Source organism: Simochromis diagramma, unplaced genomic scaffold (genome assembly GCF_900408965.1).
Source record: "Simochromis diagramma unplaced genomic scaffold, fSimDia1.1 OVJJ01000123.1, whole genome shotgun sequence".
In the NCBI taxonomy this organism is placed as follows: domain Eukaryota; kingdom Metazoa; phylum Chordata; class Actinopteri; order Cichliformes; family Cichlidae; genus Simochromis; species Simochromis diagramma.
In genome coordinates this window covers 3,475,877-3,498,660 of record NW_024386778.1, presented here as the reverse complement: position 1 = coordinate 3,498,660, position 22,784 = coordinate 3,475,877, and the positions used below count along the sequence as shown (strand labels likewise).

The following is a 22,784-nucleotide window of genomic DNA, read 5'->3' as shown; positions in this document are numbered from 1 at the left end:
TTTTGTTTGGGAAGATGTAAACTCTCTGATCAAACTGCTGTTTCAGGAGGGTAATGATGGAAAACTCCCAAGTTAATCCTGGCACAAACCTAAATGAAGTGAAGCAGTGTATTCTCATCAAGAGAGGGATACACAGACATTTTTGCATCTATTCAGCTATCAGCATGTGTTACATGTTCCACTCTTTTTCTCTTTAAGTAACTTTAAACAGGTCAGGGTCACATTCCACCACTGGAGGAAGTACATATGTATTTCAGCCCACCGTGTTTTTGGTAGGAAATTAACACTTAGGCAGGTTAAAGACACTGTTCAGCATCCACATCTAAGACAACTCCTCAAACAAAGTCAGACATTTCCTCTCAGACAGATGTAAGAAATGTCGAAAGTGCTGTGTAACAGGTGTAGTCGTTATGAGTCTACATTTTGCAAACACCAATCTGAATCCAGGTATTTCTCCGGAGCCAGGGCCCAGGGAACGGATTCAAATGAATTCGACACCCCTGCTCTTGTGTATCAGCCCACACAGCAGTAGTGCGTGTGGGCTTCTCCCATAATTAGCAAATCCCCACATGAAAATACAAAAAAATAAAATAAATGCAGCTCTTGAAGCCTACAAATACTTTAATAATTACTTAAAACAATATCAGTCTTACAGCGGAGGAATGAGGGGGAGTGGTAGAGGTAGAGCAGGTCACCTAATAATCAGAAGACTGGTGGTTCAATCAATGGCTGGCTGCTCCAGTCTGCATGCCAAATATCCTTTGGCAAGATACTCCATGTGTGAATGTTAGAAAGCACTTGATCATTGAAAAGGGAGCTTGTGTGAATGGGTGAATGAGGCATGTTGTATAAAGTGCTTTAAGTGCTCAGGTATAGTAGAAAAGCCCTACATAAGAACCAGTCCCGTTACCAAAGCTCACAGAAGTGTGACAAAACACGCAAAATACACAAAATGACCAGCACTGCTCCTGTGTGACTCAGAACATGTTACTTAATTGCAAGATGTTTGAATTCTACTGTAATTTACTATTAGGAAACCACATTTAAAATGTAAAACCGATTTAGGCAACATATATGCTGTCGATGTGTAGCTTTAAAGTTTTCATGCTTTACGTTTGATCAGGTTTTCTCTTTACTGCAGCCAGTGACACCCCACCAGCCATCTCCAAACGCAGATTTGTTTGGTTTACCCCAGACCTTCCCTGTATTGCCTTGAGTGTCATCAGCTTTTTAGAAATCCTTACAGCTTAGAGATTTACTAATAGTCTACACCAGAAACGCTTTGCTGTCGTTAAAAAGCTGCTCTAGCTCTATCTACTACGGCTGGGCAATAAAACGATAAAGATAATTATGATAAAACAACTTTTTCTCCATAGAAATATGACACATTGTCAACATAAAGTTGGTAGAACTCATTCTGTCCATGTTCTGACGGACAACAAGAAAGGCAAATGACAAAGACAATCATGTCATGCCAGTTAGCAGCTCTCATTTTTCAGATGACACTTTCACAGATGCACATGGAGTATAAAGACAGAGCTAAACAGCTGTCATACTCTACAATATCACATGAGCCTCACTGCCCACTTCATTGAAATACTACTGTTCTTTACATTTTAATTCAGTTCAGTTCATTTTATGTTCAGTTCACATGTTTGTGCCTTCGCAATCAGCATGAGCTTATATATTTACCAGAAGTAGAAGTAGGATCAGCAGGTATAGTTTCCCTCTTCCCTTTCTGATTGTTGGGGGTTTTCTCTGTATTATTGTTGGGATTTTACCTTGCAATATAAAGCGCCTTGAGGCGGCTGTTGTTGTGATTTGATGATATTAATGTAACAAATCCAGATAAGTTTGTGAGACTGACATTTGAACGATGAAGAGGAGGAAAACTGTCCTGGTGAATGATAGGATATAATCTTTTTCAGATATGATCATCTACAGTGGATTTCTTTAGCTGACATGAGTCTACAGTAACAGTAATTTGTATTTTGACTCCATTAGTTACTCCAAAAAAGTAACAGTACTGTAACTTGGATATATATTGATTATGTTTTTTATCTTTAATCAGTAAATTCTTACTCACATAACATAGCCAAAAGCATGTTGACTGTACACTGTTGTTTGATTGTAGTGTGGACACAGTTTTGTGGGGTGGAGTGGCCTGAACAGTCTGCTAACTATGTACCAAAGCTACACTTTACAACAGTTGGCTATTCATCAGACAAAAGGTCACCGAACTGCTGGAAATGCTGAGCATTCTATATGTAGGACATCTTACTAACAGCAGTTTTGTACTCCTCTCACGATCGAAGCAGGTGATAACCAGCGTTGTGCCAATTATCTAGGATTAGTAATTTTAGGCTCTCTGAACCATGATAGTGCACAAAACTCCAAAGTCAAATATCCTTGCGATATAGGCCCTTTCAAAAACAATAACTCTGAATGTGAAACAAACTTGTTAATCCTGCTTTGTAAATCCCTTTTATCACGTTAAACTCCTAATTCTCTGTGCAGTAGCAGAAATTTTTTTATTTATTTATTTATTTTTTTGTTGTCCCGTTTGGATCTTTAGCCATCAGAATTGTTGTCTTAAGGCCAAGAAAGATGCCAAGCAGATTTATTTTACCAAGTGGCCTTGCCATATTGGTCCATTTGATTGACCTTTATTATAATTATGTATTTATTTTATTTTCAGTTGCTACAAACGGGACAGACATGACTGGGGGATAGGACAGGGAGAAAGAATGAAAGAAAGAGAGGGAGAGAAAGAAAACCAGAGGGGAGAAGAGACGGTGAGAAAGGGGGGAAGAAAGAAAGAAAAACAAACAAAACACCTGGATCACCTGTATGGAGAAAAAAAACAGAAAAGAAAGCAAACAAAAAAAGAGCAACATAATAAAAACGGCACCATCACAATAAACTAGCTAGCAGTAGATAACAGTAGATCCTAAATAATAAACGATATTGTGCCGCACGCAAGATAGACAGCGCACAATGTGCTTTGAGGCAGCAGCCAAGAAAGCTGTAGTCCGCGTCTGTGAACACCCGTGTGTACACCTGTGTGCACACCTGTGTGGATCAGCATGCTTGTATTCCAAAGGTTTCTCCATGTAACGATCTGCTAGGGAGTGTGGGGAGCCACTTATCACCTGCTGGTAGCGACAGCTCTGACCGGAGCTTGGTGTCCTCTGCAATTTAACGCCAGCTGATGGGCCAACACAACAGATGTTTCTATCTTTGAACTGCATACATAAACACAAATGTAAGTTTTCTTTCCTTCTTTAAATAAAACAAAATATATTTTTTCTATTATCAGAGAAAATTATGCTATGATGACAACACCACTGGAGTGCATTGGGTCTCATCGGCTGTGATGCATACTGTTCAGTAACTCTGTGTGGTGTCACATTAACTTCTTGCAGCAAGTCAGGAGCAACAAGGCCACACAGACAAAGATTTTAGTAATAATAGATCCTGAGCATCATCAGACCTGCATCCAACCTGCTTTTTTCAGTGTATTCTCCCTGTATTAACATTACATAACCTGGAGGCCCTGCTGCTCCAAAACCACTCGCTGTTCTTTTTGGCTGCTGCTGAAGATTACACTAAGGCCTGGTGTAAGCACTGAGCATTAAGCTAGTTTTAGAATGCGAATCAACAGCACTCAGCTTATACGGTGCTGTGTTTTTCCTAATATTACATTTCAGGTTAAATATTACACAAAGATAACCAGAGTAAATAGAAAACGCAGTTTTTAAAGAAGGATTTAATATATTAAGGGAAAAAAACAGACCTACCTGCACCTTTCTGAAAAAGTGATTGTCCCCTACACTTAATAACTGGTTTCGCCACACTTGGCAACAAGAACTGCAATTAAGCATTTGCAATAACTGGCAATAAATGTTTCACATCACTGTGGGGGAATTTTGGCCCAGTCTTCTTAACAGAAACGTTTTAATTCAGCCACACTGGAAGGTTTTTGAGAATAAACAGTGTTTGAGGTCATGGCAAAACATCGCAATCAATTGACTGGCCCATTCCAAAACCTTCTTTCTGTTTTTCGGGTGGTGGGGGTTGTTTTGATTGTCCTGCTTTTAATATGGTTTTTTGTTTTGTTTCGGGTCATTCAGAGGTGCTGTTGCTGGTGTCTTTCCAGTCACTGTCCTGCTAAAATACATAAGCCAAGTGAGCCTGAGCTCCAGACTAGAGCAGGGCGATATGACCAAAAATATTTATCACGATATACATTTGAAAATTTGCGATAACGATATAACTGACGATATAATTGACACTAGACAAAATACTTTACAACTCCACAACTTTATTAGTGCAAAAAAAAAAAACATCAATGTATTTTCACTTAAACAAGCAGCTGTTTTTTTATGTGCATTAAAGTTATATAAAAATGTAACAGTTCAAATGCAAATTCCTTGCTGACAGTTTAACCAAAAGGCATTTCCAGTGGAAATTGGCCGACATATCCTCAGCATAACCATGTATAATATCCACAAAACTTAAAAAGAGGTTATACACACACAATACGGTAACATTATGTTGAAGCGCAGTAAGTATCACTCCGCGAGGCTCCTGCCTACGACAGCCGTAACGCTCCGACAATCCATCAAGCGGTGCGGCTTCGTAGCTTAGCAAAGTCGTACTGAAACATTTGACAGATTTTCGAGCGCCGTGTACATAAAATCGTTTCGAGGTCAGTAAACACAACCAGAGTTCATACATAAGGCACACGGGATTATAAGGGGCACTGTCGACTTTCAGAAAAATCAAAGGATTGATTTTAAGTGTGACGTATTTTCCAAACAACACGGTAATAACGACGGCCCGCTAGCACGCTCTACCAAAAATAGTGCTTTGTTGTGTATCTGACGGACGAAAGCTAAACCAGTTCCACCACTGAAGCTGCAGCATTTTTACAAACCAGTTCTGGTTCATCTGTTTCATTCAACGATCCGCTTTCGCCCTTCTTATTCTCCGTATGAAATGCTATGTATTCTATTCACGAATTTAACATCCTAAATTCATGGTTTTTACATTTTTATCTTTTGCACTTGGCAGGGAGTGCTGTAATGTTTTCCCTTTATGACAGGGAGTACTTCTTACAGCCATGGATAGTGGCAAGAGGACAGGACAGTTGAAAGAACTGGGGAAGGCGTGCAGTAAATGGCCTTGGTGACAGATTTGATCCTCTACATTAGTCAAAGTGTCTTTATTTGTCTCGCTTTGAAGAAATTTGCTTTGGACAGAGCAACACCACCCAGACCCACTGCACTCCACATAGTGCAGTGGGTAAATAAATAAATAAAGATACACATTACTCTTTACAAATTAAAGAGTTATGTGTAATAAATTAGTTTTTTTGAGCAACAACAGCAACACTGGTTCCAACACATTATTTCTTCTTGTCAGCTGCTGGCACTTGGTCAGGACCCGTATCGTAACTGAAACCTACAAAAGTCTGTGTTAGGAGTCAAAGCAGGAGACAACCAAAGCAGTTGAAAATCTGCTCGGTAACAAGTTTGTTTATTCCAGAGCTTAAACAAGTTAAATATTTATCTAAACTGCTTCCTCTTGCTGTGTGTATATATACAACCCACTCTTCTGTCTGACCCACCAAACAATTAGTAATTAGTTTCATAGCATCCAGATAGCACTACAGTGATGTTGTGCTACATTACATTGAACCAAATCACTGAAATAAATTCTTTTACAATCAAAAACACACATTAAGGCAAAAACAGACTTTCAAGCTCAACATTACATGCCCTGCTATGATGACAACACCACTGGAGTACATTGGGTCTCATCATCTGTTTCAGATGTTGACTGTCTTAATTACACTGAGCTGACCCACATACTGGAAACTGACGCTAGCAGCACACTTGCCAAGAAGTAGTTAAAGGCACGATTTAAATAAAAGCACTCACTACCAATTAAAAAAAAAATAGTGTGATCTCATATACTTCCATAATCCCTGCGATACATCAGATAAGTGAAAACATTTCCCCCACACATAGACGGTACTCATGTACAGCTGCCAAAATGCCAGCTTAAAGCTCCAGTTTGTTCACCTGTGTCGCTCCTTCACATGTGTGCACCTGCTTACTCAGCAGTTATGCGTGGCTGTCGCTGCTCTGACAAGGTCGTGTCATTAGGATCACTGTAAGAATCACCTTTAACTTTTTCTTTCCCTTAGTCTTGTGATTTCACACGCAAAAATTATGAATGGATAATTTGGGAAAAATACAAATACAACATTTGCAACAACGTACTCCAGTTAGATAATAATCCAGGATTCCTGAAAGATGCAGCAAACAAATCCTGCATTGTCTGCGAAACGTGCCCATCAAATGTTCACAGTAAACACATTTTGTCTGGTGGTAGAGGAGATACAGTGCCAGCTGCTTTATATGTCTCTATTTAGACATGACAGCTATTCCCTGCCCACCTTAGGTCCAGAGGGTTCTCTCACTGCTCTGCACACAGGTAGCTCTTCTCTCCATCTCTCTAAAAAGCTCACTACCTTTCATTCTTTCAATCTCTGCATATGAACGAACGGTATAATAAAGGACGACCATCTCTCCGAGCTGCCCTTGCGTTGTGTACTATATTTCAGTAATCAACACAAAGCATCTTGTGAGAGCTCTTGATTGATCCCGTCTGTGAGAAAATTGTTTCTTAAATGATTTGACTGTGATGGGAAGAAATGTTTCACATCTACAGAAGATCAAAGAGGCAAGTTGTTTGGGTAAAGACCCAACAATCAGACCAGCCACTGGGCAAAAGTGGGAAGGAAAAACTCCAGAAAGGCAGAACAGCAGTTTGCTTCAATTGAGAACTACATCTTGAATTTTACAGCTACTGATTTGTTTTTTGGATTCACGTCAAGTTCCATCAATCCATATACACCAACACTGTTGCCATGGAGCAGTGAAGGGCTGATGTGTCACGTGTCATATCTAGCATGTAGTCAGTTTGCCTGTTATATACATTTTATAAAGGGCCCATGTCAAATAATGCCTCTAGAATTCACATAAGTATCAGGGTGAAGATGTGAGGCAGCACAACTGAGGTATCTTATGGCCCTATCCAATAAATGTTTAATGGGTCTAGAGAAGTCAGCGTGGAGGAAGCTGACTGTGCTGCATCAGTAGGCCACGCTGTAAAATGAGACAGGGGAGGAAGCCAGGATGGTGGGGGTGGGCAAATGTGATATGGAGTACAGGATTCAGAGAAAGTATACGAACTCACCAAGATGTATGTTAGCAGGAAGCCATTACCAAAAACCACACTGCTGCAATAAAAAGCCCCCAAATGAAAATGGGATTGGTATGAAGGATGGTTTTTAGACATGCTCCGTTCCAAATCAGCACTGATATTCAGCTTATTTTCAGAGAAACACACTATACAGTATTTGACTTCAAATGAGCCGCACTGCTCTGTCTGATAAAATGAGTAGAAGTTATCCACTCATCCATCTAACCACTTCCTCTCCCTCACAGCATACACAAGTTTGTGTCTGTAAAACTAGCAGGGGGTGTAAGGTAAAGAACCAGTGCACCATGCACACTGAGATCTCTAAGCAGATCAGGAAAAACAGTGTTAACTCAAGTGAAGGCTTTCCTCGCAAAATGCATTGATTACAAACATTAAACATTGTCAGGATCATTTAGTGGAGTGTCACAGTAACCTTATGAGGCTGAAGGATGTGACAGGTTTGCAAGAGACAACTATGTAATGTCTTGATGGCTACAGAGAAAACTGGTAATCCACTTTGTGAAGCAGGTCTCATTTTTCTGCTCCCAAACTTTGTCTTTCAAAGTGTCTCAAAACACACTGATAACAAAACGGTTCTTTTGCCCATCAGGAGCTCCCTTATACTGTGTACATCTGCCCATCCATATACCCCTCTGCAAACTCATGCAGCTGTGGACAAAGCGCTAATGATGCCTATAATCTCAGGGACATAACAGAAAAAAGAAAATGAAAGTCTGCAGACAGCAAAGTCCCCAGCAAAGTAGGAGGAAGAGAGACCAAGAACACCTTGAATGTAGGGCAGTTAATTTGATTTTACGCCGTCTTGTGATTTGATTGGCGGTTGGAAAATTCACTTTGATAGGTACGTGTACAGCCAGGGTTTTGGTATACATTTATTTCAGTCCTCCAAGCAGAAGGACACCTGAAGAAGTTCAAATCAATCCACAGCACTGCTTCATCAAAGGGAAAGACGACTTTCACCTATCAGACAAAAGCTGTCTTTCCCCTTCATCTGATGGGCTTCATCATTTCTGGTGTCAGGTACCGAAACCCCCGAATAAAGATGGTGGTAGATTGATGCTAAGGTCTTTCCACAGAAATGATTGGTGTGTCCACAGTGACAGTGACACAAGCCTCCGAGACTGCCTGAATCTTTTGGTAAAATAAACCATCTAATGAAACTGGTAAGGGTCAGAACCGGTTGTTGTAAAGAACTGGTTCTGAGTATTTCAGTTCCTACAATTGGCTGATTTGAATATTGGCACAGACTTTTTTCTTTCTTTTTCTTTTTTTTTTACTTTTTATTGCACAAACGTGTATCCAGAACAAAAACAACAACATTATACTCATGCTATGCTAAAACCCAGAGTGAGGTTAGCTGAGAGGATGCAGGCCAAAGCTCAGCAGCCAAACCCTGAACTTCAACAGCTAACAAACGGATGAGCAGTCAGGCTGCAGACTCTGTTTCTACCTGTTCATGTTGCTGCAGCAGAATCACTGCGGCAATCGCCTCAAAGTCTCTTTGTGCTGGTTTTCATCTTTGCTCTGCGCTGTTAGCTTTGTGTTCATACAAATATAAATATATTTAATTAATCAACTAATATTTAAGTGACAGAAAACAGGACAGTCTACTTTGTGTTGTTTTTTATTTGTTAGTCTGGATCCACAAGTCACACAAAGCTACATAACAATATAAATGACTAATGACTAACAACAATAAACAAAGAAAGTCCAAGCTTTGTAAAAATTTCAGTGGAGCCTGGTGGCACGTAATAACCTGAGTTCAAGTGAAGTGGTGAACATGTTCTAAATATAGCACACAACTAAACCAATACCATGTGCCCATGTTGCTGCTACCCATGTCCACAACAGTACACGGCTTATATTTTTTAAGTTGTGTACTCGTGTTTTTATCCAACGATCCCGTGCAAAAGGGTCAGTGGCAGTATATTGTGATTGCTCACTTTGTGTACCGTGACTGCAGCAGAAGAACTGTGGTAATTATTAGCAGGACAGCTTTAAGATGAGTCAGCAAGAAGACACTGGTACAGTGTATTCAGTGCACATACAGGAGAACAATGGCTTTCAGAGATGTGCTACAAAGCTGCTCCAAGTCAAAAGCTTTATCATGAACAGTATACCACGCACAAGCTTATCTGTGATAGCCATACTTTCTTTTATTGTCACACATCTGAGGAGTACCTGTGAGGTACTTAGAAGGGAGCATGTCTGGAGTGAAACAGAGCAGTTATCATTGTGGGAGTCAAACAACATTTAGTGAGATAGTGTCTTTATTTTATGAACTACGCCGATGGACTCAAACATCCTTCTCTGCCAGCTTTCAAGCTTCTTTCAGGAGTGATATATAGTTAACATTATACAGGAAGTCAATACTAGATAAGCAAACTCTGTCATCCCCCACATAGAATTAGTGGTAAACCCAGGACACTGAGTGACGGGACACACAAATCCAAGTGCAATAGAAAAACACTTGCAGCTGAGCCTGAGAGAAAATCAGCTGTTCCTGTCCCAATTTCAGCACTATAAACATATTCCAAGCTTATTAAAGCTACTAAAGGTGTGAAAGTCAACACTAGTGTGTGCATATGAAACATTCCCAGTTCAGTCTCCCTAAAATCATGGCAAACTTGATAACTATTTTGATATCTGAGTTTCTCTGCAGGTAAATGTATATTTGGGGGATACAGGTCCTTCTTGGATGTCTTTGACAGTTCATAAAGTTTTATTCATCTAAAACCAAAGATGACTTATATTATCTTCTGCCTATTTATCCCATAGACTGTATACACTGCACAAAAATGAAGCCAAATTTGTCCCAAAGTGTTTTCTGTCCTGTGCTCCACTTCTCTCATGTCTCACTGATACTGTGTCTGCACTGAATAGACAAAAATGAACTAAACTAAAATATTTTGGGTTGATTTTTATTTTTATTTGTCAGTTTATCAGGTGCTTTTCTTTGATAACTGAGCTGAAACAGAAATGCGCTGTCCTTGCACTGGAGGTTCTGCTTACATACTGCAAACCTGACAGGGATCTGAAACGATTTACAACTACACATAAAGCGCACAATCTTTTCCATCAGTTCGTGTGGCTGTGTACCCTCAGTGGACGGGTTCACTGAACCCAAATGGAGGCTGCTGGGAGCTCAGGGGGAATGACGGCAGCTGTCAGTCACTGCTCCTTGGCCCAAATAACAAGCTGATTGACATCTAAAGGTTGGTGACTTTTATGAAGTGTGCCATTTGCCCCAAGCAACAAGAGTGCTACTTTCCATTAAGCTCTATGTAAATGAAAGGTGTCTGTATGTGGTGACGCGCAAAGCACAATATACTGTGCATGTCTGCCACTTTATTAGACCTGTGCACCTGATCAACTGCCCATTAACCATAAACCAATCAAATAGTAGCAGCTCAGTGCATTTACACGTGAAACAGAATGCGATTTAAAGTTCGAGTTTATAAAAATCTCACCGTGAGCTGCGTTAGATTGCACTTCATCAAAAATAATTATATTGCTATACTATTTTATCAGCTTTTTTTTTAAACAGTAAATTTAAAAAGCACTTGATAACAACAATAATTATAATTAATTCAAATTAATTAAGGAGTTTAAACAAACGGATCAATTTACCATTATAGAAAAATAAACATACCAAAGCTGTTAATTTAGGGAAGCTGTGATACTGGGTGGTGGCATAATAAATTTTTTATGCATTACTTACATGTACAGTCTTGGTAAAAGCGAAGCTCTCAATTTACCGGTCGATCTACGTCCCTACCCTCACTTATGGCCACGAGCTGTGGGTAGTGACCGAAAGAACGAGATCGCAAATACAAGCGGCGGAAATGAGCTTCCTCCGAAGGGTGGCTGGCCTCTCCCTTAGAGATAGGGTGAGAAGTTCAGCCATCCAGGAGGGGCTCAGAGTAGAGCCGCTGCTCCTCCACATCGAAAGGAGCCAGCTGAGGTGGTTCGGGCATCTGACAAGGATGCCTCCTGGGCGCCTCCTGGGTGAGGTGTTCCGGGCATGTCCCACCGGGAGGAGACCCCGGGGCAGACCCAGGACACGCTGGAGAGATTATATCTCTCGGCTGGCCTGGGAACGCCTTGGTGTTCCCCCGGATAAGCTGGAGGAGGTGGCTGGGGAGAGGGAGGTCTGGGCTTCTCTGCTTAGGCTGCTGCCCCCGCGACCCGGCCCCGGATAAAGTGGAAGAAGATGGATGGATGGATGGATGGATGGATGGATGGATGGATGGATGGATGGATGGACTTACATGTACAGGCAACTCCACTGAAAAACTCCTGATGTGATTTCTTTTGCAGTATCCTATAGGTCTTTGGCATCACAGGGACCTAATAATGTGATTAGTATTTCTTACTATTGTGTTTCAGTTCAAGATGAAGAAGGAAAACCTGCTTTCATCCTAGCCAAACTAACATTTAAATAAATGCTGGATGAAGTTTACAAGGGTAGTCCATAGCTGTAAACCAGAGTGACAATGATCCAGCTTCAAAGAGTACGACCACATGCCTGAGAACATTAACTCGACATGAAGCTGGCAGGCAGAAAATTCAGTCTAAAAATATCCACTGACAAGTGCCAACTTTAAACTGCGTCTTTTTTATGCAAGAGGATTCAAACTAAGATACATTCTCATTTTAACAGGATGCATGACCTTTAGAAAGTTGAGTGTTTAGCATCGGAGAGCCATTTTCATGCACACAGCTCAGTCTGTGCATCTTCTGACTCACACCTACATTCACATACTTGTGAATTACTATTATCAGCTATTATTGGCCTCTCTGAGACTGACACCCATATTGATATAGACCCAGTACATAATGCTGAAAAAGATGCAAGACGATGATTTATAAATTGTTCTTTTGTTGAATAATGGGCACACTGGGAAAGAATATTCAAAACAAGAGCATGCATATAAATTTTAATTTACACTGTATGCCTCATACAGTCCTCACTAACCATTTATTAGCCTTTAGCCTTGTTGCAGGAAGTATACCATGCAGGCAACTTACAGGACCTTTTCTCAAGATCCTGAAAATGACAGCAATTGGAATTTTGATGAATTGATTAAAGTCAAATAGTGGTGGCCAAACGTTTTATACGCAAATTTATTTGCTAAGAGAATTCTGTGTTAAAAAAAGAAAGAAAGAAAAGAAACAGTCGTGTACTTTACCATACTGCTGAGTCTAGCCTTCAGAATGAATCTGGGTGCAAAGATGAAACCATACTGAGATTTGGCTCAAAGAAACTAAATGTTTGCTTCAAAGACTTTCTGAAGCTTCTGTTCCCGTTCCATGACTCCATATCTTTGCTACCATATTAAAGCTTTAAAATAACACAAAAGCCTTGAAAAAGATATCATCTCAGTTTCCCACTTCAGCTATAATTGTTTGCATGTACCTTTGCTTTTCCCTTTTGTTACATTGTTAACATGCAGTACTGTGGAGGCAAACCTGACTGTGCCATGCATTGATGAGCACAGTGAAGCAACAAATATTCAGGTAAAAACTGACCTAAAATGACACATGGGGCCTTATTTTGACATGTAGGTTACAGTCCTCTCAGCTGGGCTGTGCCATATCATATCCCTGCAGTAATACACATTATAGTATACATTTTTATGTGATATACAAGTGTCATATCGTGATATCATTGCTATAGCAACACCATGCATTTGTATTCCCTGGTGTGCATTACAACAACTCAAGCCTCGGCACGTCTGAGAGTCCCGTATCAGCTTTTGCTATGATGATTTATTACTTAAAAAGGGATCCACTTCAGCAACCACCAATAACGCACAATGCTTTACAAAATATACAAGACAACTGCTGCTGCTAAATGTGAAGACAACAAGCTTTTTTCACCACTTGAGGCAAAAACACTGTTGAGTACTACCAGGCTAGCGAGGAGGAAATACATGCAGCTGATGATGCGCAACCCAAATGCAGCTCCTGCATAGTTACATGGTTAGAGCGCTTTAGTTATTGTTAAAGTGTTAAGGAGTTATATTATACTTTTACTTACATTTTACAGGGAAAACACTAACTAGGATATTTGTAAACACTATTTGACTTATGCTGTGTCATGGGATATAATGCTATGTCACTATTACTGAATGATGCTGCTGTTGGCACCTTGTTTCAGGAAATTCACACTTTCAGTTAGGAAGCATGTCATCACTGACGGTAGCTCATTGGAAAAGGATGGAAAATGCCCCTGGTTTTGATTTTGAGTCTGTGATGCCCACCGCTATGTCTCAGAACTCTCTGCATTAAGTAATTTACTAACTAGTTTGCTGGACTATTAATATAGAGTAAATTCATATTTCGCCCTTTTCGATGTGACTCTAAAATTCTGTATTTAGAGTGTACATTGCATAAATGAAAGAAGCTGTTTATCATGCCAACAGAATGAGAAAAGATGCGAACAGGTGATCTATCAATTTATACTGCATGTGTAGAAATTAGGTCATTAACGTCAGTAATCGGATCAATAAGAGGTCGGATCTGAGCATTCCTAATGAAAAGCAACTCTCAGCCCACTCAGAAAACACAAGTCCTTCAATTAGAAAATGCTGAACACCCGCAGGATTTAAATTCACGCTGCAAATGAGACACGAGTCTCCCATTTCTTGGTCAGCAGCTTTATTTTTGCCAAGCAGCCACCCACTTACAGCGAGACTGCTCATTAAGTGATCATACTGTAGGGATCATCAAAAAACTGGGATACCAGGAAAGTTTGTGAGTTCAATTAATTAGGCAGCAGCACTCTGTGCCAGCTCAGTTTTGCCCAAAATACACATGCTCTGACAACATCACTCAGTCAGTAACACAACTTAGGCCCAGATGAATCTCATTTCACTGAATCTACCATAGAGGCCTCTGTATATGCATCCTGCAAGATTTGACTGAGAACAGCTGGAGCAGACCAGATGACCCCCTATGAGCAAGAGCTTTGGAAACAGCGAGAAGGAAAAACTCCCAATTCACAGCGGTGGAAAAACGAGAAGCGAGCCAGAGATTAATAATGACTATTTATTAAATGCAGTGGTGTACTGTATAAACACATAGCGAATGAAAAAAAAGCTGAGTGTAGAAGAAAGACTTCATGGGAAACCCCCAGCAGGTTTGGCAAACTGCAGCGTAACAAAGGTGTCACGGTTCTGGGTCGGTTCGACCCGGCATTCCAAGTTTATTATGTTTTGGTTTGCTCATGAATGATCGTTTTGTTACCTTTGTGATTTGTTGGTTATTATTTGAATTCTATGTTCTGTTTATTCATGTTTATGGATTGTTCTTTGGTTGTGTCTCATGTTTAGCATTGAGTTCCATGTGTTATATTCTGTCTGTCTCTCAGTGTCGTGTCTGCGTCCTTGTGTAGTGTTTTCTTGTTTCCTGTTTTATTGTGAAGGTCTGCGTCTCATGTGAGTGTGTTCAGGTTTACCTCCCTTGTCTCGTCTCGTTAATTACTCCTTGCTGTGTCCACCACCTGTGTGTAATCTCCCTGTGTTTCTCTGTGTGTATTTAAATCGCGTCTTCTGTCATTGTAGTCGCTGGTCCGTCTGTGTATCCACCATGTCTTACTCCTGTGTTTTCCCTGCTGTCCGTCGTCATTCTCCACTGCTCATCCTCCTTCATGTTCATGTCCTGGTTTGTGTTCACTAGTTTAGTCGTTCTCAGTTTAGATAGCCTTCTGTTCCTTTTGCTGTTTGCCCATTTTTATTTTGTGTTTAATAAACCACCCTCACACCTTTACAAGTGCCTGCATTTGGATCCTCCTTTATTTCTTCCACACGGCTCATCTCACTCGCCGTGACAGTACGGACCAGCCAGATATGGATCCAGCAGCATTCAGCCCACCCAGGGAGCTTCAGGAGGCCGTTATCGACTCTGCTTCAAGATTAATCAACCTGTGGGTAGAGCATGAAGGAGAAGCGTTTCTCTATGCTGTGGAAGCCAAGCTACAACAGCTTATTTCCGGTTACCCCTGGTTATTGGACTCACTGCACCCGCTCGTACAGAATTTTGTTCTTCACTAGCTTCACCTTCACCCTCCCGCCGCTACCGCTTGCTTCAATGGAGGACCGACCCGCCAGACGAGGAGTTTCCCGGCCCGTCAGAGCCGTCTCCAAGGAGGAAGCGACGTTCGCACCGCCGGATGTCGGGACATGTAAGCAGCCGGCTGTGGTGAGTGAAAGGGACACTTTTTTTCTGCAGCGTCAGATTCTGTGATTGTGTTTTCTGGAGCTATTCTTTGTGTCTTCTGAAGATAACAATGATTTTTCCATCTCACCCATGGCCACTGCTCCAAAGACTGCCTTTGCTGAGCCCACATTCAGGGTTAATGACTGTGTTCACACTGTTGTTTCTAAGCCTGGAGTTACTGAGTCTAGCACTACGAGTTTAGGGAATGACTATGTTAGGGGAGCCTTTTCGTCTGCATCGGTTCCTTCAGGTAAAGCAATAAACTTCCCTGAAACCGTTTTTCCTGACCATATCCCCCCCATCCACACCTTCACCACAATTCAATGTGGGGTCTGTAACACAGTTAGCAGTTCAGTCAGCAGCCCAGCTGCCCTCAGTTCAGTCAGCAGCCCAGCTGCCCTCAGTTCAGTCAGCCACTCCACCACCTGTTACACCTCCGTTACCATCATCTTCGCTACCTGTAGCTCAGTTGCCACTAGTTCAGCAGCCCACCCACTCGTTCATCCGGTCACCATCCTCACCGTCTCATTACGAGCAGGGAACACACTTCATCATTACATCTGCTGGTTCTCTTAAGCTGGTCTTCTCAGAGACAGTTGCTCCCTCTAGGGCCTCCCCAGAGGCTGGGTGTCAGTCACCAGCCAACTCTGGACCCCTAGAGGTCAAGACGCCAGCAGCTTCACCAGGGAACTCACCAGAACAGTCTCGGCTCTCAGCACCCCCTGAGAGTTCAAGTGAGTTCACCCGTCCGCCTCCGTCCTCTGCTGATTGTATTGGGGAACACTTTCAGCCCTCCGAGGACTGAATCTCACTGTTGCTGCCTGAATCAAGCCACTGTGCTGCTCAGCCCCAGCCAGTGTCCACACTGCCAGAGGTCTCCGTACCTGCTGCTTCAGTGTCTGTCTCCACTGGTGGGCCCGAGTTGCCCGTCCGGCCTCATGCCTCGTCAGCTAGTGGGTCCGAGGAGCCCACACAGCACCACGCCTCGTTAGCTGAGGGTCCTGGAGGACCCAGCCAGGACATCCTCATGTCTGCTGACGGTCCGGGGAAGTCTGTTCAGCCGTCACCTGCTGAATCATCCCCTGCGACTTCTACTCCGTCACCTGCAGCATCCGCATCGTCGCCTGCAGCGTCACTGCCTGCAGCATCCACATCGCTGCCTGCAGCATCCACATCGCCAGATTCCGCAGCCATGTCTTCATCCACGCCTGGTCCAGCCTCTGTGTCTTCATCCTCATCTGGCTCAGCCTCCGTGACTTCATCCTCATCTGGCTCAGCCTCCGTGACTCCGCCTTCGCCTGGTCCTGCCTCGCCTGGTCCTGCCTCGCCTGGTGCTGCGGTTGCAACACTGCCGTCAGAGCCAGCTCGGCCGGTTCCACCTCGCCTTCGTCAGTCGCTTTCCAGGCCTCTAAGTTGGCATCATGGCCGCGGAGGGCGGCCTCCTGAAAGAATTCGCCGCCGCTGGCTTCGTGGCAGACCTCCGGACCTGCTCTGTTGCCGCCACTGCCTTCCGCGTGGCCGGCCTTCGGATTTGTTTTGTCGGCGCCGCCGCTGTTGCCGTGTGCACGGTCAGCCCCCAGAACTGTTTGCCCGTCGCCGCCGTTGCTGTCCACACGGTCGGCCGCCTGAACTGTGTCCGCGCTGCTACTGCCTTCAGGCAACTGGCCCAGAACTGGGTCTTTGGATTTTTGAGCAGTCAGCTCCATGAACTTTTGATATGTGGACTCATGGTTTGACCCTGTGTAGTTTGTTTTGAATTATTCATGTAATCATGTATTGTTTTGTTGTTTTTCTTGGGTAACATCACTTCTAAATATTAAAAGTATTTCCAAAGAATGGAAGATGATCCTTTTTGAGGAAAAAGCTCTTTACCTTCTGCTGTCCCAGGCATTTGATTTTTTTCTTTTGTACAGTGGTACTCACAGAGACAGCCCAGAAAACTTCACACTGCAGGGTGCAGGGACAGCTGTGATTGGCACATGCAGGCACATCATCAGGCAGTGATTGAGGGAGCGCATGACTTGCTTTTGCTTTGCATTCTATTGGCAGAGCACACATTTTCATTGTTGCTCGATCATATTTAGTTCATTATGTGAAGTCAAAATTGTGATCATGACCAAAATTTGCCCTAATTTAAACTTGAAGCCCTAATTTTAAGATTTGTTTACTTTTCCATGTGGTTTCCATGTGGATATACTGACTGGGACCATTAAAAAAAAAAAGCATACTATGTCCATTACTTTCTCTCACATTATCACACTCCAATGTGACGGTGACACACAACAGCAATCACTCACTCCTCCTGTTGTCCCCCTGAGTGGGTTCCAATCATTGAGACCCTTGACATGGGGGTGATGCAACAGTAGTTAACGTGCACTCATTAAGGGAGCGCTTTACACCCACTATCATGTTTGCCTCAAACAAAAAGCACGACATCGCTCGCTTACTAGCATGCATACATACAAGGAGTTTAATTCTCACTTCACAAAGAGACATTTACAGATCAGTGTAAGATGATGAAAAACTTACGTTTAGCATAGCAGAGCATAAGTGGAAGAGCATCAACTAAACAGTCATGAAATTGACCTAGCTTGCTCCTTTTTTTCCCAACAGACCAACAGTTATAATAAACATCTCTGCAAATGTGCATTCTATTTTAAAATCAAACTAGAAGACAGAAACATACTTCTGGTTCTACTGTTTGAAGGTTGAAGAAGATGATCAGTGTGATTGTTGGACAAGTTCCTTTCAAAGAGAGCAGGTATCTGAGCAACATGAAACTACAGTGATTAAGATTCAATTATTTATAAATATCATAATAATGATTGCCATTAACTGGAAATTACATGAAAAATGGTGGTGAGCCACAGCCAATCACTTCGCCACTCATCCATCCCTGAGGATATCATCCTTTGGCAATTGCACCAATTTTCACAACTTTTTGACAAACCATTCTGGGGTTGACTATCTCTGCCCAATTCAAGGATCGAGACAAAAGACCAGAAGAAAAATGCAGGAGATGGAGAAAGATGAATAAAAAAAGTACTACGGGTGCCTGCACAACTAGATATGTGATTAAGAGCTTTATTACTATGTTATTACTGTAGACTCCAAATCCATTACAGGTTCTGAAGAATGACAAACAGGTACCGATGCAAGGAAAAAGAGACGTCTTGGGCAGGATTGTTGTGCTATTATTACTGTGGGCTCACGCTGTATTTTTAGTGGACTTAATGACTTGACAGAGCACACAGAGGACACAAACACAGACATTTTCAACTGCTACTGACTGATCACGTTAAGATCTTCATATTCATTTAGCACTTACAGTGATACACTGTGTATAAGTGCTAATTATTGCTACCTCAGGATTCACAAACGGTACATTCATGCTAAAATAACCCGGATGCTTATTGCAAAAGCAGCTGGCTTATTTACTTAGTTTTTAAGCCAAATGTAAACTGAACCAAGTCTCTGTGTTTGTGGGTTTATTGGTTCACACTGTTTATTTTCTCAGCAGTCCAAAAGAACTGAACAGAGCACAAACACATCAGAGTTAGAACCAGTCTACACAGATCATGAAAAATGATGAAAGCATTCTTAAAAGTGGACCTATTACGCTTCTCCTTATTTTTTTCTCATGTGTGTCCTGTTCAATTGACAGATGCTCATATTAAACATGAGCAAATAACAAAGTTTCAAATTTTAGCTCAGTGTGTAGCTGTGGCTAAAAGCTTTAGCAGTGGCACAAACTTTGTCTTTGTCTCACTTTATTGATTTGTTTTTTACTTGCGTTACTTTTTACGTTTCAAATTAATGGAAAATTACTTTCGGCAGTGGCGACACTATCAAAGTTTTTACCATGAATGCATGCATCCCTGTGGATCTTAAGCACGAGCTTCAGACTGCTCTAAACACTCTGTTTCAGAGTATGATGGGTATGATGTCATAGAAAAGGGGCATCTAGGTACCTAGGTCACACCTAGGGTCAGGGTGAGGAGTAGGATAAGGGTTGGCTGCCTCTTTTTAAGGTTAAGTTTTCAAGCACTTTAAGGATGCACATCTTTCTTCTGTTATTTACACATAGGTCATGTCTACAGTAATGCTCCTCAAGGCTTGAAATAGCACACAGTAATCAACGTATGAGTGAAATTGAATATTACATGAAGTGGTAAAAACTGCACAGGGAAATTCTCTTTTTACAAAGAAAACAGCCCCTACTTCCCACCTCCTATCCAGCCCTCTTGGCATGTCGTAGCATGTGTATTTATGTAGCAACTGAGTGGCATTTATCACACAGCTTATTTATAATTAGTTCACTTAGTCTGGGGGAGACAGCCTGTTAGTTGGCATATGTTCAGATCCTGGTTAAAGACACACTGCTCCCCAAGGGGATAGTAGAACGTTGACATGTGTGCATATGGTGTGTGTGTGTGTGTGTGAATGACAGCAGACAGTCGCTGCAGAGGGTGCCCTGAGCCTCCATTAACACAACCCACCATGTTGCTATCCCTCGGCTACCCAGCCGTGCTGAGAGAGACCTCTAGAAACCTGGAGGGGAGCGAGTTCATCTGAGTGCATAGAAGAGGAAGACGACAGGGCAAATGTACAGAGAGAAAGCGGGAAGAGGAGGCGACAAGAACCTGAGTCAGACAGGATAAGTGAGAGGAGGGAGAATGTTGGGAAGGGAAGGATGAAATAAGAGGAAGGAAGGCTGGAGAGAAAGAGAGGGAGAATGGTTCAAGTCCAAGGTTATCACATGGCGAAAGTCGAGCCACTTGCCAACCGCCAGCTTGGGACAGCAGCGCTCTGATGCAAGGATGCTGCCCTGCGCCGCTTCTACCAGCTGGGCCGTTTGTCTCAGTGAGTGTGCCTGTGTGCTCAAAAATGGATGCTGCAGAGCTCCGTCACAGCACAAGGATCAGATGCATAACCTGACAGACTTCCTAAGGGGGAAGTCTTTACAAAACGCGAGTCCAGTCACCATCGCTCCTCCTTCTACAAGTCGCCAGCTGTCCCAGACATTGAATAGCTTGGGGAAGCCGCTTAAAAACATCGCTCTAAGTCTCCTTCCTTTGGCAGGCGATGCTTAAGTGTATCCTTTTTAGGCTGCATATTACATAACTGTTTGCAGTGGAGCTAGCGGAGCCCTGTCTCACACGCCAGAATGATGTGAGCAAAAATAAACATAATAAAAAACCTGCAAGTATCTGTTGTGTCAAAAGTCTGACACACAGTGGTGGACAGCTCGCTGACAGAATCCCTTCCTTATCATTTAATCATGCCGAAGCACATATGCTGTCCCAGTCGCCTGCATCTCTCCTCTCTCTCCAAGATCAGTGGGGGATTTTTAAGGTTAAAGCGCTATTGCAGCTTTGCTTGCCTGCCATATCCCTCCCTGTGCATGACATCATTGATGTGAGACAGACTCAGACTCCATGACACACTTTCAGACCACTGAATTATATGTGGCTAGGAAATGATGCCATATAGAATTAAAGCTCAGACAATTAATTAACTGGTTCACAGACAGCTATGTGGATACTTTTGAGCTTTGGAGAGTTGATCAGACTGAACAAACAGTAACAATGTGCTATGTGAATACTCTCAAGCTTTGGAGCGCTGATAAGGCAGAACAAACTGTAGCAATATGTCAACTTAGCTTTAAGAAAATTATAATTTTTCACTGTTTTTTGTCCTTTTTTGACCAAAAGACTGCCTCCTACACTGATGTGCTCTCTGAATATAAAGCTTGGTAACTTAACCCTCTCAGAAGAAGTCCCTCAGCGCCCCATGGAAAGGTTATGATCTTTCACCCATGACGTCAACAAGCCAAGAAATCTGAAGTCAGCACAACTTGTCATTAGTGCGTGAAAAGCAGCCTGAAGAGTGACGACAACCGTGTGAATTCCCCTAAATGTCAAAGTTCTCCCTCTAGCGGACAAAGCCCGCCACAACTGAGCTTCAGCCGCTCCCCAGGAAGAGGTTAATCCATTCATAGCATTATAATGACATCTACACCAGCGCACCATACTAATCACATCTGCCTTCAGATTTCAGCAGCTGCAGACCGGCGTGGAGCTCAGTGAGACAGGCTGCGAGAGCACAAACTCACGCGTCTCGGGAGGAATATGCCAACCCAAATAGACTGCAAAATCTGTCACTCTGGAGCCAAAAACGTCACAACTTCGGCAGTGCCATTTATCAATGATAACCACAAATTCCCGAGATACATTACGGCGGGAATAAGCATGTTTAAACCAGGTTTATCCTCCTCCTTTTTTTTTCTTTTAACGGTGGACCGGTCCCTTATCCTTTACCCACTCAGGTGATGAACACACGTATGAACTTATTTTGACATTTTCCCATAGAGCCGACACAGTCAGAGTGAGCTAATAAGAAAAGCATAAAAAGCCGTTTCATAGTTTGAACGTGCCAAAGTGAAAACTTGAGCAAAGACACACACACTGCACTTCGACTCACCTTGAGCGGCCGTTCCTCGGGTGCTGAATACACTTGCTATCAAAGTGGCCACATACCAAATCATAGTACTATTGCCGACCAGAAATAAATCTCATCATATCTCAAAGTGCCCCTTTCGGTGAATCTCTCATCGCCGAGTGCCCCAGGACAAACTGAAGCGGGCCGGTATCCTTGTCTTCTTGTTAACCGAGCCCTGGACACTTTTCCATCGGCGCTTCCCCCTCTCTCTTCCCCTCTCCTCCGCTCTCCACTCGCATCCTGAGTTGGATCACCTGCGCCAATGGGACGAGAGCAGGCGACGCTGTGAAACCAAGCGCGAGCCTTTAGATATCCACGAGCCCGCCTCCACACCCGTTTCATTGAAGGGTGTGGGTGGGCTCCGGACGCCGATTGGTTACCTGCGCTGTCGTTTTCCGAGTTGGAGTGATGCGTTCCTGGCATGTGGTGAGGCTCGGAGGTTCTGCACCTCTGCTCGGTGGAGCACCCAGGAATAGCTGCTCGTCGCTGGCTTTTTGTGGTTTGTTTGTTTCAGTGCGAATAAACTTACATTAACAGCTGTAATGGCGTGTATCGGAGAAAATAATGTTATGTTGGTCACTTGTAATAGAGTTAGAGGCAAACCATCCGATATGCTAAGTGCAGCATCTCAATGATAAAACTGAAGGGAAAAACTTATTATACAAAACCACGTCAGACATCCGCAGACAGAAACAACCCAACAGGTGGTTACCCTTTATAATGGATGGAAGCCAATCCTGTTTCTTTAAGGCGTTTACTGCTCT

General features: G+C 42.7%; 1 protein-coding gene across 3 annotated transcripts in view; it reads right to left on the bottom strand.

The window, feature by feature from the left end:
- Positions 1-22,345, bottom strand: part of LOC120721729 (protein turtle homolog B-like) — a 155,154-nt gene extending 132,809 nt beyond the window's left edge. Inside the window, exon 1 of one of the 3 annotated variants that reach the window (XM_040012240.1) lies at positions 22,003-22,345. In XM_040012240.1, coding sequence (XP_039868174.1) covers positions 22,003-22,066 — 64 coding nt within the window. In that variant the 5' untranslated portion in view covers positions 22,067-22,345. The remainder of the gene's footprint in view (positions 1-22,002) is intronic. The other 2 variants (XM_040012247.1, XM_040012255.1) reach the window with 2 other exon arrangements.
- Positions 22,346-22,784: the final 439 nt, after the last annotated feature.